This window comes from Cygnus atratus, chromosome 1 (genome assembly GCF_013377495.2).
Source record: "Cygnus atratus isolate AKBS03 ecotype Queensland, Australia chromosome 1, CAtr_DNAZoo_HiC_assembly, whole genome shotgun sequence".
NCBI classification, from domain to species: Eukaryota; Metazoa; Chordata; class Aves; order Anseriformes; family Anatidae; genus Cygnus; species Cygnus atratus.
In genome coordinates, this window is record NC_066362.1 from 164,597,005 (window position 1) to 164,609,527 (window position 12,523).

General features: G+C 41.1%; 1 protein-coding gene across 11 annotated transcripts in view; it reads right to left on the minus strand.

Annotated features, from left to right (window-relative positions):
* The window catches only part of LMO7 (LIM domain 7), a 130,646-nt gene that overhangs the window by 69,760 nt on the left and 48,363 nt on the right, over positions 1-12,523 (minus strand). For all 11 annotated transcript variants that reach the window (XM_050708858.1, XM_035561219.2, XM_035561218.2 and 8 more), the window contains exon 4: positions 3,441-3,547. In XM_050708858.1, coding sequence (XP_050564815.1) covers positions 3,441-3,547 — 107 coding nt within the window. The remainder of the gene's footprint in view (positions 1-3,440; positions 3,548-12,523) is intronic.

Sequence of the window (12,523 nt, forward strand, 5' to 3'; positions counted from 1 at the left end):
AGGATAATCGCATAATCACTTGGAACTAAGAGTCTCCAACATACTGGAAATTTAAGAGGATTCTTGTCCTAGATATAAGTAGTAATTACAGAGAAGGGTTTCACATTATGCCTGTGCATCATCTCAGTCACCATAAAAATACTAATAATTAAAAACCAATTGAAAGTTGCAACCTTATTACCAGATAGGAAAGTTGTTTCTTACTAAGCTTCTGGCAAGACACAAGCAACAGAGGGTCTTACCTTAAGCTCAAGTGACACAAAACCACACTACATACAAAAGAGAATTGGTATCTCTAAATGGCTTGACATTGTCATATCTTGTTAATGATGCTGAAAGATATATTGGTATCAGTCAAGGTGGAGTGAAAGGCAGCAAACACACTCAGATACAATATGCAAGCAGAAAATAGCTCAGCTGATTGGGAAGGGAGCATGGCCAGGTGGGACAGGTCAAAGTCTGTTAAGATGCCCAACAGCCCAAAGGCACAATTTCCCACAATACAAGAGACACCAAATGTAACCGTCAGGCATCAGACACAGGAGGAGCAGAGGAAATACTTCACATAATGCATTGTTAGACTGAAGACTTTCCCAGTACAAGACACCCTGAGTGTCAGAGGCATTACAGGGTTCAAAAAGCAATTGGACAAACTCACGCAAGGCCAAGCACAGCTCAGACAGAAATGCAACCTCCCCAGTCAGTGTTAGAGGCTGGTTTTGCTCCAAGATATAAAGACAGCTCTGGTGGTCTCCTTAGTGCTGGAGGTGGACCCACTCTTTCAATGACATTCTCCTCTTTACACACTCTTTTCACATACCACACAAGTTGGCATTTTCTGTCTGGTAGTACATACGAGTTGCCTACCAGAGCACTAAGTACTGCTCTCAGCAATCTCAGCCTTAAAAATCTTCCTGTTTAAGTAACAGTTTGTTTATTCTACTTTGGGTAGACAAAAAGCACATACTAACAGTGGTGCAGCAGTAGAAAACAGGAATACTATCAAGGTGTCAAAATATATGCTGCTTCAGGCACACATTAATATTATCCTGTATAACCTATCACAGCTGATTCAAGATGTGGGCAATTAGCCTCAGGTGATGGCAGCAAAAAGAAATTTGCTTAGGAGTGCCAGATAGCCCAAAGTGAAATGCAATCTTTTATAAAAATCAGCATACAAGAAAAAGTTTTCCCTCCTCATGACAAGAAGTGATTTACTTTTAATGCTGAAACCGGGGTTAACAGAGGATAACACAAAAGCAATGCATGAAACAATATCCCTTTTCTGATGACTGACATCCAACAAATTTTGAAATGTCTAATTCCACTTGAATGTATGATATTACACACTTCTATTACATTAAAAAAATAAAAAAATATTGATCAGCAAGCTCCTGATCAGCATTTCTTTCCTGACACATATACGACTTTCTCCGGAAACTGTCTGAAGACTAGCTTGCCCCTCGGGTGATCAAATAATGCATAATTAACTCTCCACTGAAAAGTTATCTTTGTGTAACTTATTTCCTCCATTTCTTGGAATAAAATGTCCTTCCTGTCCCTCCACAAACTCCTAAACATGTCAAAATGTGTTAGCATAGCTCGGTTACCTCTTTACAGCGTAGTCAAATACAGAAGTTTTGAATTACTTTGTAAGCATTTTAAACATACTGTGGAACTGTTATATGATACATAATGTGCGGAAAATCAAACTTTTATTGAAACAAATTAAAAGAGCACAGCTATATAGCTGGCAGCTCTTTCAACTATAACCCAGACTCCCTGCATTGTTGTCCACAAGAAGCAATCAAATCTGCTCTTTTGAAAAACACTAATCTATTGCCAAGCAGGTATGATGCAATATGCCTGTTGCCTTATGACAAATTCACATTCCAACCTTACTTTGCTCCTGGAAGGAGAACTAGCAGTGCTGAAAGGATCCAAAGAAACGAAACAAAACATAAGAAACCCACATTTACAGACCCACTAGACTAATTTCATGGCTGACCTCACTTAGGCACTGCGGTTAACGTAGGGACAAGTTGGACAACATAGCTTGCACAACAGTTTGCTAACTCTACCTACCTGACCTCCCCTGACTTTCAGGCTGTCATTATTTACGTTGCTGAAGACCAGCTCCTGATAGTGTCCAACCAGCTCATCTCATCTATACCCGTAAAGTAAGCCTCAACCAAAATAACTTTACCAAGGTTTTCTGTGGATAATTAAGGCTTGGCAGAGGTTACCAAGCCTCCAGCTTTCAGTGTGATATACGAGCCAGGTAGAGGATACCAGTGTTCTGGAAGGGTGCCAAATCCCAAACACCACATTAGCAAGAAATTATGTTTCAGGTATGACTCAAAGCCTGGAAAAACACATTTCCATCTCAAGTATCAGACCTCAAAAATGCATGAGCTTTCATTCTGAAACCAGGCAAAGAGCATGTTAACATAGCACCATCCAGTCCACCTACAAGATATTTAATTAAAGCAGTTGGATGTCATTTCACCATATTTTCTCCTGGTATTTACAGAAGGATCACTGCCTGTTCCTCTTTTATAGAACTGATAGCTTAAGACAGGAATCAGTTCTTAACATTTAACTTGACAGGTTTTCAGCACAGCTCACTAAAGCTTTTCCTGTTTGGAGATGACAGTAAATTCATCCTTTGTACTAACACAATAAAAGCAACTAATACTGTAACAAAACAAGAAGTCCCATGAAGATATTTCTGTCACACGTTTAAAACACCTGTTAAATGCCTACATATGAAGTTCCACCTTAATCCCTCAGAAACTAGAAAAACTCTCAGAGATTCAGTAGCCTGAAATTAGAGAATTCAGTAACTACATTTCAGAAACACTATTTTGATTTCACAAGAAAACTCTGTAAACGTAACAACTACTCTATGCCATTCAGCACTTAGTCTCTACCCTTACACGCTTTGAGGGGAAGTGTGACACTCAGTGACAAACATCTGACTAATATTTGGAGTGGTGAAAACAGTGACCCTTTAGGAATACCATACCCAAGCACCACAGCAATTCAGATAATCATCAGAAATACCACGCCAGCCTTTCAGATTTTATGTCAGTAATATCAAAGCATAAAGAAAAGTGATGCTTGTTATATTAGTTAGTTTTGCTCTGATCTTAAAATAACCTGAACAGCTTCCATTTTATATATTAAACGTTGTAAATATTCATTAACAATTAGTTTGCTTGTGTGAGGTATAATAATTCATTTCTGAAATTCAATTTGTGCAAATCTTATCGACCAGGTTTAAGAATGCACAAACCCTCACCACAGTATTCAGAACTGCTTTTTACCAGGTTAAAATAATTTTCTATAGGCAAACATTTTTAAAAAAGGACTGAGAAACATATTCAGTTAAGATTAGAGGTAGAAGGGGAGGGAAAAAACAAAACCACAGAACTCACTTGACTGTAACTCGATTGGACAAATCCTGAAGATCTCCTGGATGAAAAAGCTGAGCTTCTTTCAGTCCAATATTTTCGCAAGCTTTCAGAAAAACATTTATATTATCCTGCAAAGAGAAGTAGAAAGCGGTTGCTTAGTTAAAAGCACTAAGCAGGTTTTGCAAGATGATTAGTGCGAGCCACTAAATGTCAAAGCCCAGCTCATGGAAATAATAATAAAAAAGCAAATCTTCTGGATCATAAATACAGGTCGTTTCTCATATACACATGCAGGTTGTGATCTTAGCGACTGACTGGTACGTTAAAGATTACCTGGCATAAAGCAGCGGCTAGCCAGTAGGCAGCAATCTCCACTTTGATGTCAGCTCTGTTCAGCAAACAAACGCCCCCTTTCTAGCTTTGCACGACAAGCCTCACCTCTTGCCTTTAAAAATAACTCCAGCTACTGACATTCACCACCCAGAAACTCTTGGCAGGGGAGGAAGAGGAGGAACATGCTGTTTCTATGATTACAGACCGATTATGGAATACTGCACCTGGAATCTGGGTTTGGTTGCTGAGCAAGCTCCTCAGAGACAGAAACCAAACTGTATTCAGCCCTGCTGCTTCCTCACTTGTGGGGTTTGCTCTCCTTCTCGATCCTCCCCTTTCTCTCCACCCCCCCTCCCTTGTAACACCAACATAGAACAAACTGTAGGTGCAGTGTATTGCAGCACCCATTTGCTGCACCTGTTACAGATCAACTGACCAGCAACAGCAGGTTACAGGGTGGGGTGGGGGGGGCAGAACAGACTCCAACAATATAGAGAGAGATTATACAACTTGTGAGCTCTTTCCACTTCAAAAACAATAGGCTATAAGCAAGAAATTCCTTCTCGTTAACATGGAATGCTATCAACAACAAAAGAATTTGCCCTCTTGCGCACTTCTCAGTTTGGTTGAACGCCACAGGAAAAGGTACATGGAGTTACTGAATTCATAAACTGCATACAGCCATGTCATTCAGAGTGTTTGTAAAGTCAAGGTGCTTCTGTGAGTTTCACAGTATGAAAGAGCTCCACATCAGCAATTTCATATACTTGAAATGCCCCCCAACCCTTTTTTCTTATTTATTTTTATGACATATCCTCACTGGATATAACAATATCTCATTTAAAATAGAAAAAAATCCACAGAGAAAGTAACAGCTGCTTCAAATACAGACTAAAAAAAAAAATATATGTTTTTACTTTAAGTAAAACAAACCCAAGAATCCCCACAGCTTTCTGTTTTGAAGCTCCTCAGGATTCCGGTATTTCCTTATCTGTCTGCAAACATGGTTTCATTCAAGGAAAATATTTGAACAAGGTATTCCCCATGCAGGCTGCAGGCTCTGTGTTACCACATCTGAACGATCCCAGCTGACTCTCAACCCCCCAGTGCTGTGCCCCAAGGTCTGACGTGCTCCAGTGGGGGCTGTTCTGCTGGAGACTGAGGGGGAGGAGAGAAGTGACTTGACAATGACAGCTGGGGACATGACATGGTGGCACATGAGCAGAAGCAACAGGGAACAGTACAGGACAGGTAACCTCACCTCTGTGCCAGCTCCTGCAGCACCCAAAAGGCTGCCTGCACATGTGGCCAAGATAGAGCTTTGTGCTGAGGGGTGTAACCTAATGGGGGACCCTTCCTTTTCCTTCCCATCTTCCTTGCACCTTCAAGGAAAGCTGGCTAGATGCACCATTTGTATTCAAGTGTCACCTTGGTACCAACACCTCAAAAACTTGAAAAGGCAGTTTCCTTCATATGCGAGAGGCCGCTAATTATGGTCTCGCTGCAAGTTCCAAAATAGCGTGCTCTGATTGGTCTACCAGTTGCCAAAACACAGAGCAGCCTCCCAAACTAGCTTATATCAACCAAACTGCAGAGAATGAGTGTATTGTGCATATCAACAAGGAAGAAGAGTCAGAGATTTATAAAAAAACAAACGCTGCCTACACCCCAAGTGTAATAAAGACAGAACTACTTGCTCATCAGTGGTGGCTCAGCTGTACAACAACCAAATTGTTGGCGTATGTGAGAATGAAGTTTGGAGGTGTTGTAGCAATTAAACCTATCAAACATGAACTTCCTAATAAATAACTCATATATGGCATTTAGAGTGTGTGACAAAAAGGAAGAGGGAAATTTAAAAATAATTAAGAAAAGAAAAACACAGCCATTTTTTGGCACTCACCTGTGTGCAGGCTAAAACACAGATGAAAATCTTCCTTTCCACAGTTCCCAAACCAGCAGTTTGATCATGCTTACCATCTCTCAGGTGACTGTCCCAGCTGCAAACCCTCTTATGGCTGGGGCCTGGGATTCATACTCAAGCGGAAAGATCACCCAAAAGTCAGACACAGACACAGACACAGATTTCTAGGTTGGAAGAGACCTCAAGATCATCGAGTCCAACCTCCGACCTAACACTAAGTACTCCACTAAACCATATCGCTAAGCTCTACATCTAAAAGTTGTTCAAGTCTATCAAGTCTGTTGCTTGAGTTTGGATATTGACAAAAAAAAGTGTACCTTCAACTAATCTGTGTTTGTAGTTATTCTTGACCATCCCTAATCATCATAGTAGATCACTGAAGCTACAAGTCTCAAAATAGCTAGCAGACATTTTAAAGTTTAACAGAATAATGAACCTGAAAATGAATTTTAAGTAGTACCACAGAAATAAGCAGAAAAAAAAATGACAAGCTGTCAACAATTAGATTCATCATTGGAAATGTGAACAGGAACATTGTTCTGTGATTAATGTGCTCAAATATAGCAACCACCACACTATTCCTTTTACCAAGTCATGGAATATAACCGTACTTTAATAAGACTAATGGTTGCTACCTCTTCAACTTCAAAGACTGTAGTGCAATCTTAATCTCATCATACTTGGTGCACACACACACAGAAAAATACTTTAAAAAATTCAGACATCAAACATCTGGAGAAACACAACATACCAGATCTATTTCTTGGTGACCACAACACACTCATACAGTATGCTTGAGAAAAATGGTTTTCATGCCTGTATCCCTACAACCCTTCTGCCAGCAAGATGCTCCTAATCTCTGTACATCTGGGCAGAGCATCTAATTTTAAGAAAGATTTAATCAGCAGAATTGCAAAGAAAGAGGACTAGGATAATAAGGAAAAAGGCAGGGACCCTATAGAATAAGCAGAGAACATGAGAATTTGGTTTGGGTATGACAATAAAATCAAAGAGTCATAGAATGGTTTGGGTTCGAAGGGACTTTGAGGATCACCTAGTTTCAATCCCCCTGTCATTGGCGGGGGGGGGGAGGGAACACGACACCTCTGACTAGATCAGCTTGCCCAAAGCCCCATCCAAATTTTTCCAGGGATGGGGCATCCACAGCTTCTCTGGACAACCTATCCCAGTGCATCACCACCCTCTGAGTCAAGAATTTCTTCCTAATGCCAGATCTAGATCTACCCTCTTTTAGTTTATAGCCATCCCTCCTTGTCCTATCACTACATGCCCTGACAAAGAGACCCTCCCCAGCTTTCCTGTAGGCCCCCTTTATGTATTGGAAGGCCACTATAAGGTCTATGCTAAGGATAGCATCAAATCATAGAATATCCTGAGTTGGAAGGGATCTACTAGGATCATCAAGCCCAACTCCTGCTTGTGCAAGTCCAAGTAGATGACATCAGTTGCTCCTTCCCTATCCACCAATGCTGTAACCCCATAGTAGAAGGCCACCAGATCTGTCAGACATGATCTACCCTTAGTGAAGCCGTGTTGGCTATAACCAATCGCCCCCTTATATTCCATGTGCCTCCATGTGCCTTTGCATAACTTTTTGCATAGTTTTCCAGGAAAATTTGCTCCATGGTCTCTCCAGGCACAGAAGTGAGACTGACTGGCCTGTAGGTCCTTGGGTCTATGAAGCATGAGAAACAATACTGTTGTTACCTACACGCACAAGGGGAGTAACAGCGAAGGGAACACAAGAGCTGACCAGTCCCAAAGCATTGTGTCACAAGGATACACAAACAGACCAAAAGACTAAATACATTCAGGGAGAGGGAAAAAAAGTTTCTGACCATTAAAACAAGAATGTTCTGAACTAATGGGAGGAAAGGAGACAAATCAACTAGATGCTTTCAGTATAGAGCTTTATCAATGCATATCCATAAGCATCTAAAGTTGGAATTAGCATCACACGATTACACTTCTTAAATCATAACAAAAATAAAGCCTGAAGTGTTAACCACAAAATTCAAGTGCAATTCATTTTGGGTATGTTATTACTTTTTCTAAGCATTTCAGTAGGAGGGGGTGGGGAGGTCAGAAGGAGATTGGGAGGACAGGTTGTGTGTTTTTTCCCTAGACTATCTATGTACATGAGGAAACAGTAAAGCATTTCAGATGCTCCAAGCACAACTTCCGTTTCCCACAAGCAGTAAAGACTTACATTAAAAGCACACCACAGAACGCTGACTAGGTATAGCTATTACCGTTTAGCATTTCATTTTTGCCACAAACTTCAAAGTAAACCACACCCAAAACCTCTGCAAAGTTGTAACACGAGAGGGACCCAGCCTGCAGTGGGAAGCAGGTCATCCACGAGCTGGCATTTAAACCCTGCAGTTCAGAGGAATGACAAACGATACCACACACTTTCAGGCATGCACCTGCCTCTCTGGTCCCCATGGGGAATCATAAGCCATAGAACCTGCCCTCTGCCTGTTGCCAAGGTATTCCCCTCTAACCAACATTGAAAACGAGAAAAGATGGCATGCCAGTATAATGAACAGCCTTTGTCTTCGCCATGCCTCACTTTCACATAGATAAAATGCTGGTGAGACTGTGGTCCATGCCCTCCCTCTGATGTCCTAGCAGAGCAGGGCTGCCTTCCTTGCTCCTGCACACTCACTGACAGAAGGCGAGGAAAGAGCTGGAGCTTTCCCACAGTGCTACTTCCCTGCTGTTTCTTGCTGGGCCTCAGCCCTGCTTCTTCTCCCAGGCAAAGGGCAGATGGGCTGTACCAGAGCCCTCTAGCTCCATCAGATGAATAGGGTTGGAAAGGCAAGGCTGGGCTGCTCATTCCCATCTCTTCCCTCCAGAATGCAAAGAACCCTCCAGAATGCAAAGAAGCCACTGTGTAAGAAAACATGAAAGCGTGGACAAATTCCTTTAAAAATAGTATTAAATCTAAAAGGGGGATCACAAATGACAGTGGTGCTGTGTTTTCACCTGTGGTCAGCTCCAGACATCAACATGGTAAGAGTTTGAGATAAAGATGATGCAGCACTATGAAGACAGACATACAGCACTGGTGGTAGTGGGGAAGTACACAGGCTCCTCAAGATCTTTAAAGAAAAAAAAAAAAAGGTTTACATTGAAAAAAAAACATGAGCAACAGGGAATTGAAGATAAAGAAAAGTAAAACTGGAAGAGGATCAAGGAAGAGGTGGCCTTAAGTAGAAAAAACTGAGAAGGGAGGCATAGTTGGTAAAATATTAAAAAAAATAAAAAATAAATCTATCACGTAACAATGCAAGAACACAAAGTGAAAGGGAATGAAGAGAGGTCTCCATATAAGGATTGGAAACCATCTTATTTTGGCTATACATGCAATGCAAGATCACACTAAATTCAGCTTGCATATATGAGTTGCAATTTAATTAAAAAATAAATCCCTCATTATCATGATTATCTGGGTGAGGCAGGAATATTAATTTAAAGAAGCGTGTAAATACATTTGCTTTCTTTAGGGTGCAGTCATGTTGTGTGGTAAGCCTGTCATCTCCTTAGTTAACTGTTTCTCTGAAGCTCTACACATGCACTAAAACACAGTGAGATCTTGCATGCATACAAGTTATGGCACATCTTTTGATTCAGTTGGCACCTGGGAGAAAAACACTTTAATTAACATGGTGTTTTTCTGTTTTTCCGGACTGGATAGGCCAATAAACAAAAGCAGTCCTCCATGTTGTCTCCTACTCTTGCGCGAAATACCTACCACTTCACTTATAGCTCTTACTTATTTTGCCATTCAAGTTTTTATTGTTGTTGGGGTTAGATCTTAGGTTTTTGTTTTGTATTTTTTTCTTTGCGGAGGGTGATGGGGAAGGAAGGGAACAGAATTTCATACCAGCACCCCATGCTCTCAGTACCATGGAACAGATTTGCACTGAAATGTTACAGCATCATCCAGACTGTGGTTTGGTGCCAGAAGTTGTTTTCAATTTCCAGGTTCCCAAATAGGAGAAAGACAAAAAGAGAAAAGAAATAAACACCACCCAGTACCTACAGAGCCTAGCAACAAAACTTTTGACATTTTAGGAGGAGACAGATATATTTTCTTTTGGCTAACAACTTCTGAAGAATCATCTGAATAGCCCATGTTTAGCAGATGTTTCTTAGTATTATGTTTATGGAAACATTTGGAGTAATCTTGAAACCTTATGCTATATCTCCTTCATGAGAAAGCCTTCTTGACATCTGCATTCCCTCAAGAAAGGGCATTTTTCTATGACAAAAAGAGGGTGGGTTTTGGTTTGTTTTGAAGGTATCAAACAATTTTCATATACACAGCATCATGCTAGCCACTGAAGCTGGCTCAAATCAGTACAATAAAGGATTTAGAGCTGTGTTTTGCAACAGCATCACAACACAGCTACATGTTGTTTATGCTCAAAGGTGGGGTAAAGGAAGAAACCTGCAAAAGGATCTCGTTCAACGAGTTAGGTGACCTGCTCTTCCTCGGAGCTATGTTTCGATTATTAGCACTTGTTGTGGGTGTGGGGGGTGGTAACATGGGTGAGGGGGGAAAGCAGAGAATGGGGTTGAACCTTGTGGTCTGACCACAGGCCTGGGAGCAAGGAACAGCAATTACCACCTTGGCCTTGCACGGCAGACTGCCGATTGCCTGCCACATGTTCATCCCATCTACAAAATGCAACGGCCCGAGCTCTTACAGCTCTTGCTATTTCTGCAGAACACTCATAATGGGTTCAGTCTTGAACTGGAAGTAGGAGGAGTGGGTGGAATAACTAAACTATTTCTTTTTCCCTTTTTGGTCCCAAAGTTAAAAAAAATCCTGCAAGCCTAATTAAACTTAAAATGACCTCAGGGCTTCTGTTCTGTAAATTATCCCACCTATAGCAGAATGCATGGAGCACTACATTGGCCAAAGATCTGAAACAGTGCTAATTGCTTTGCCACTCCCCTCTGTGTGCCCTCCGCTGTTTTTCCATATAATGTAGAATAATAAAATTGTGAATACTATTGTGATCCTTGACAGACAAGTCTTCCCTACTGCTTAGCTCTGTGCATGATTAGAGATATAAGGAACAAACTCTCCAAAGATTCAAAGACTCGTTTCCAGTTTTTCCCTCAAAACCCTTGTGCTCATGCTGCCAGAACGCTGGCATGAACTGTCTATTCCAAGCATCAATAATTTCAAATCATAATCAAGAAGTATAATATTCCTCTTTGCTGTTGCAGTTCACTCACCTACAGCTGTTGCAGTAGGTCTTAGCAGAGTTTAACTTTTATGGAAACCACCTTCTGAAACAGCCTTAGAAAATAAACACTTTGGTTTCAGACAAAAAGGCCCATCCATCCCAAAATCTCTGACTGTAAATGTGATGATAGCAGCTGGTTATGGACACACAAAATATGAGGTGTGCAATGAAAGACCTTCCCCCAGCTTCATTTCTCAGCCCCAGCACTCCCTATCACTGTGGGCAACAGCCAGCAGAAGACCTACTCTACCCAGTTCACCTCAATGTCTGCAACCTCTTGCAGCACTGAGCTCCACAAGTTATTTCCAACAGTAGCAATTCATGTTGTTGTTGTTGAACCTTAATCTTAACAACAAAAAAAACTCATTTTCTTTTTAGAGGTAGGACTTCCACATTCATAGTGTTCTACATGCTTGACACAGGAAGGGACCAACTGGCCTCAAGGACTTGAAGTCCCTTCCAGGCCTACCCCATCTCTATCATGTTGCAGTGTAAACTTCACTAAGGCAATATAGCAACAGTATATACTCAAAATGAATACTTCAGTGATAAGAGGAATTGACAAGTCATAAAGGGCAGGTGTGTTTCAGGGATGTCACTATTACCAAATAAGGTAAACTAGAGAGGCGAAGGGCAAAAGTACAACACTTGGACACCCTGGGCAGACAGACATTTCCAGTCAGGAGAGCTCCGTGCAGTTCTCGGCTTAATCCCATTTTGGGCAATACAAAGGGAATTTAACTCGCTCAGTAACAGGCACGTTGACTGTAAAGCAAATATAGGCTCAAAAAGTTGGTATGGGATAGCATCCCAGGCTATTTCCGTGTTTAGATGAGCCTTAACTTTCTCACCACTTACACACATTCCAATCAAAGTCAAATAAATAAATAAGTGATGTACTTTTCACTCTGAACAACTTACAAAAAGCAACAGACTTTACAAGCAAAGTGTGTAGAAACACTCTAATGCCAATTTATCCCACTATACAGAGTTGCGATGACAGTAATCCTCTTAAAGGTGAAACTCCCCTGAAGCCTAATGACTAATAAAATAAGAATTCTTGTTCTCGAAACATTGAAAGTTTTGGCAGAGCTTGCTTTTCCTTTTTGCCCCTCCCCCACATTTGTTTTTTTTAATATACATGTTTTTCTGTTTTTGTTCATACCGGTTAACTATTTGATATAGATGAAATTCAGCCCCACTGGTTGTCCAGAGGACTTGAAATAGAGCAAATTCCTCAGATCCTCAGTTCACATGGTTCCTGATTTTCAACTGTGATTTAGCACTCGGTCTTAAAAGAATTTGGAAGCTCCCTTTAACTTTTCCTTCTTCAGCAGCCGCAGACAGACATCTTTTGTTTCCCAAGAGGAGCAGCATCCTACCACCTTTTTTGTTTGTTTTGTTTATGAAACCAAACCTGCGCGTTAGGTGTTGGCACAGTGTTTACTAGCTTTTACGCACATTACCAGAGAGTGATTCAGCACAGGCACATGGGTGCAGAGGTGTTCAGACAGGCGTTGAGAGATGTGGTATGAAGTATGTGTACCAAACAGAACAGT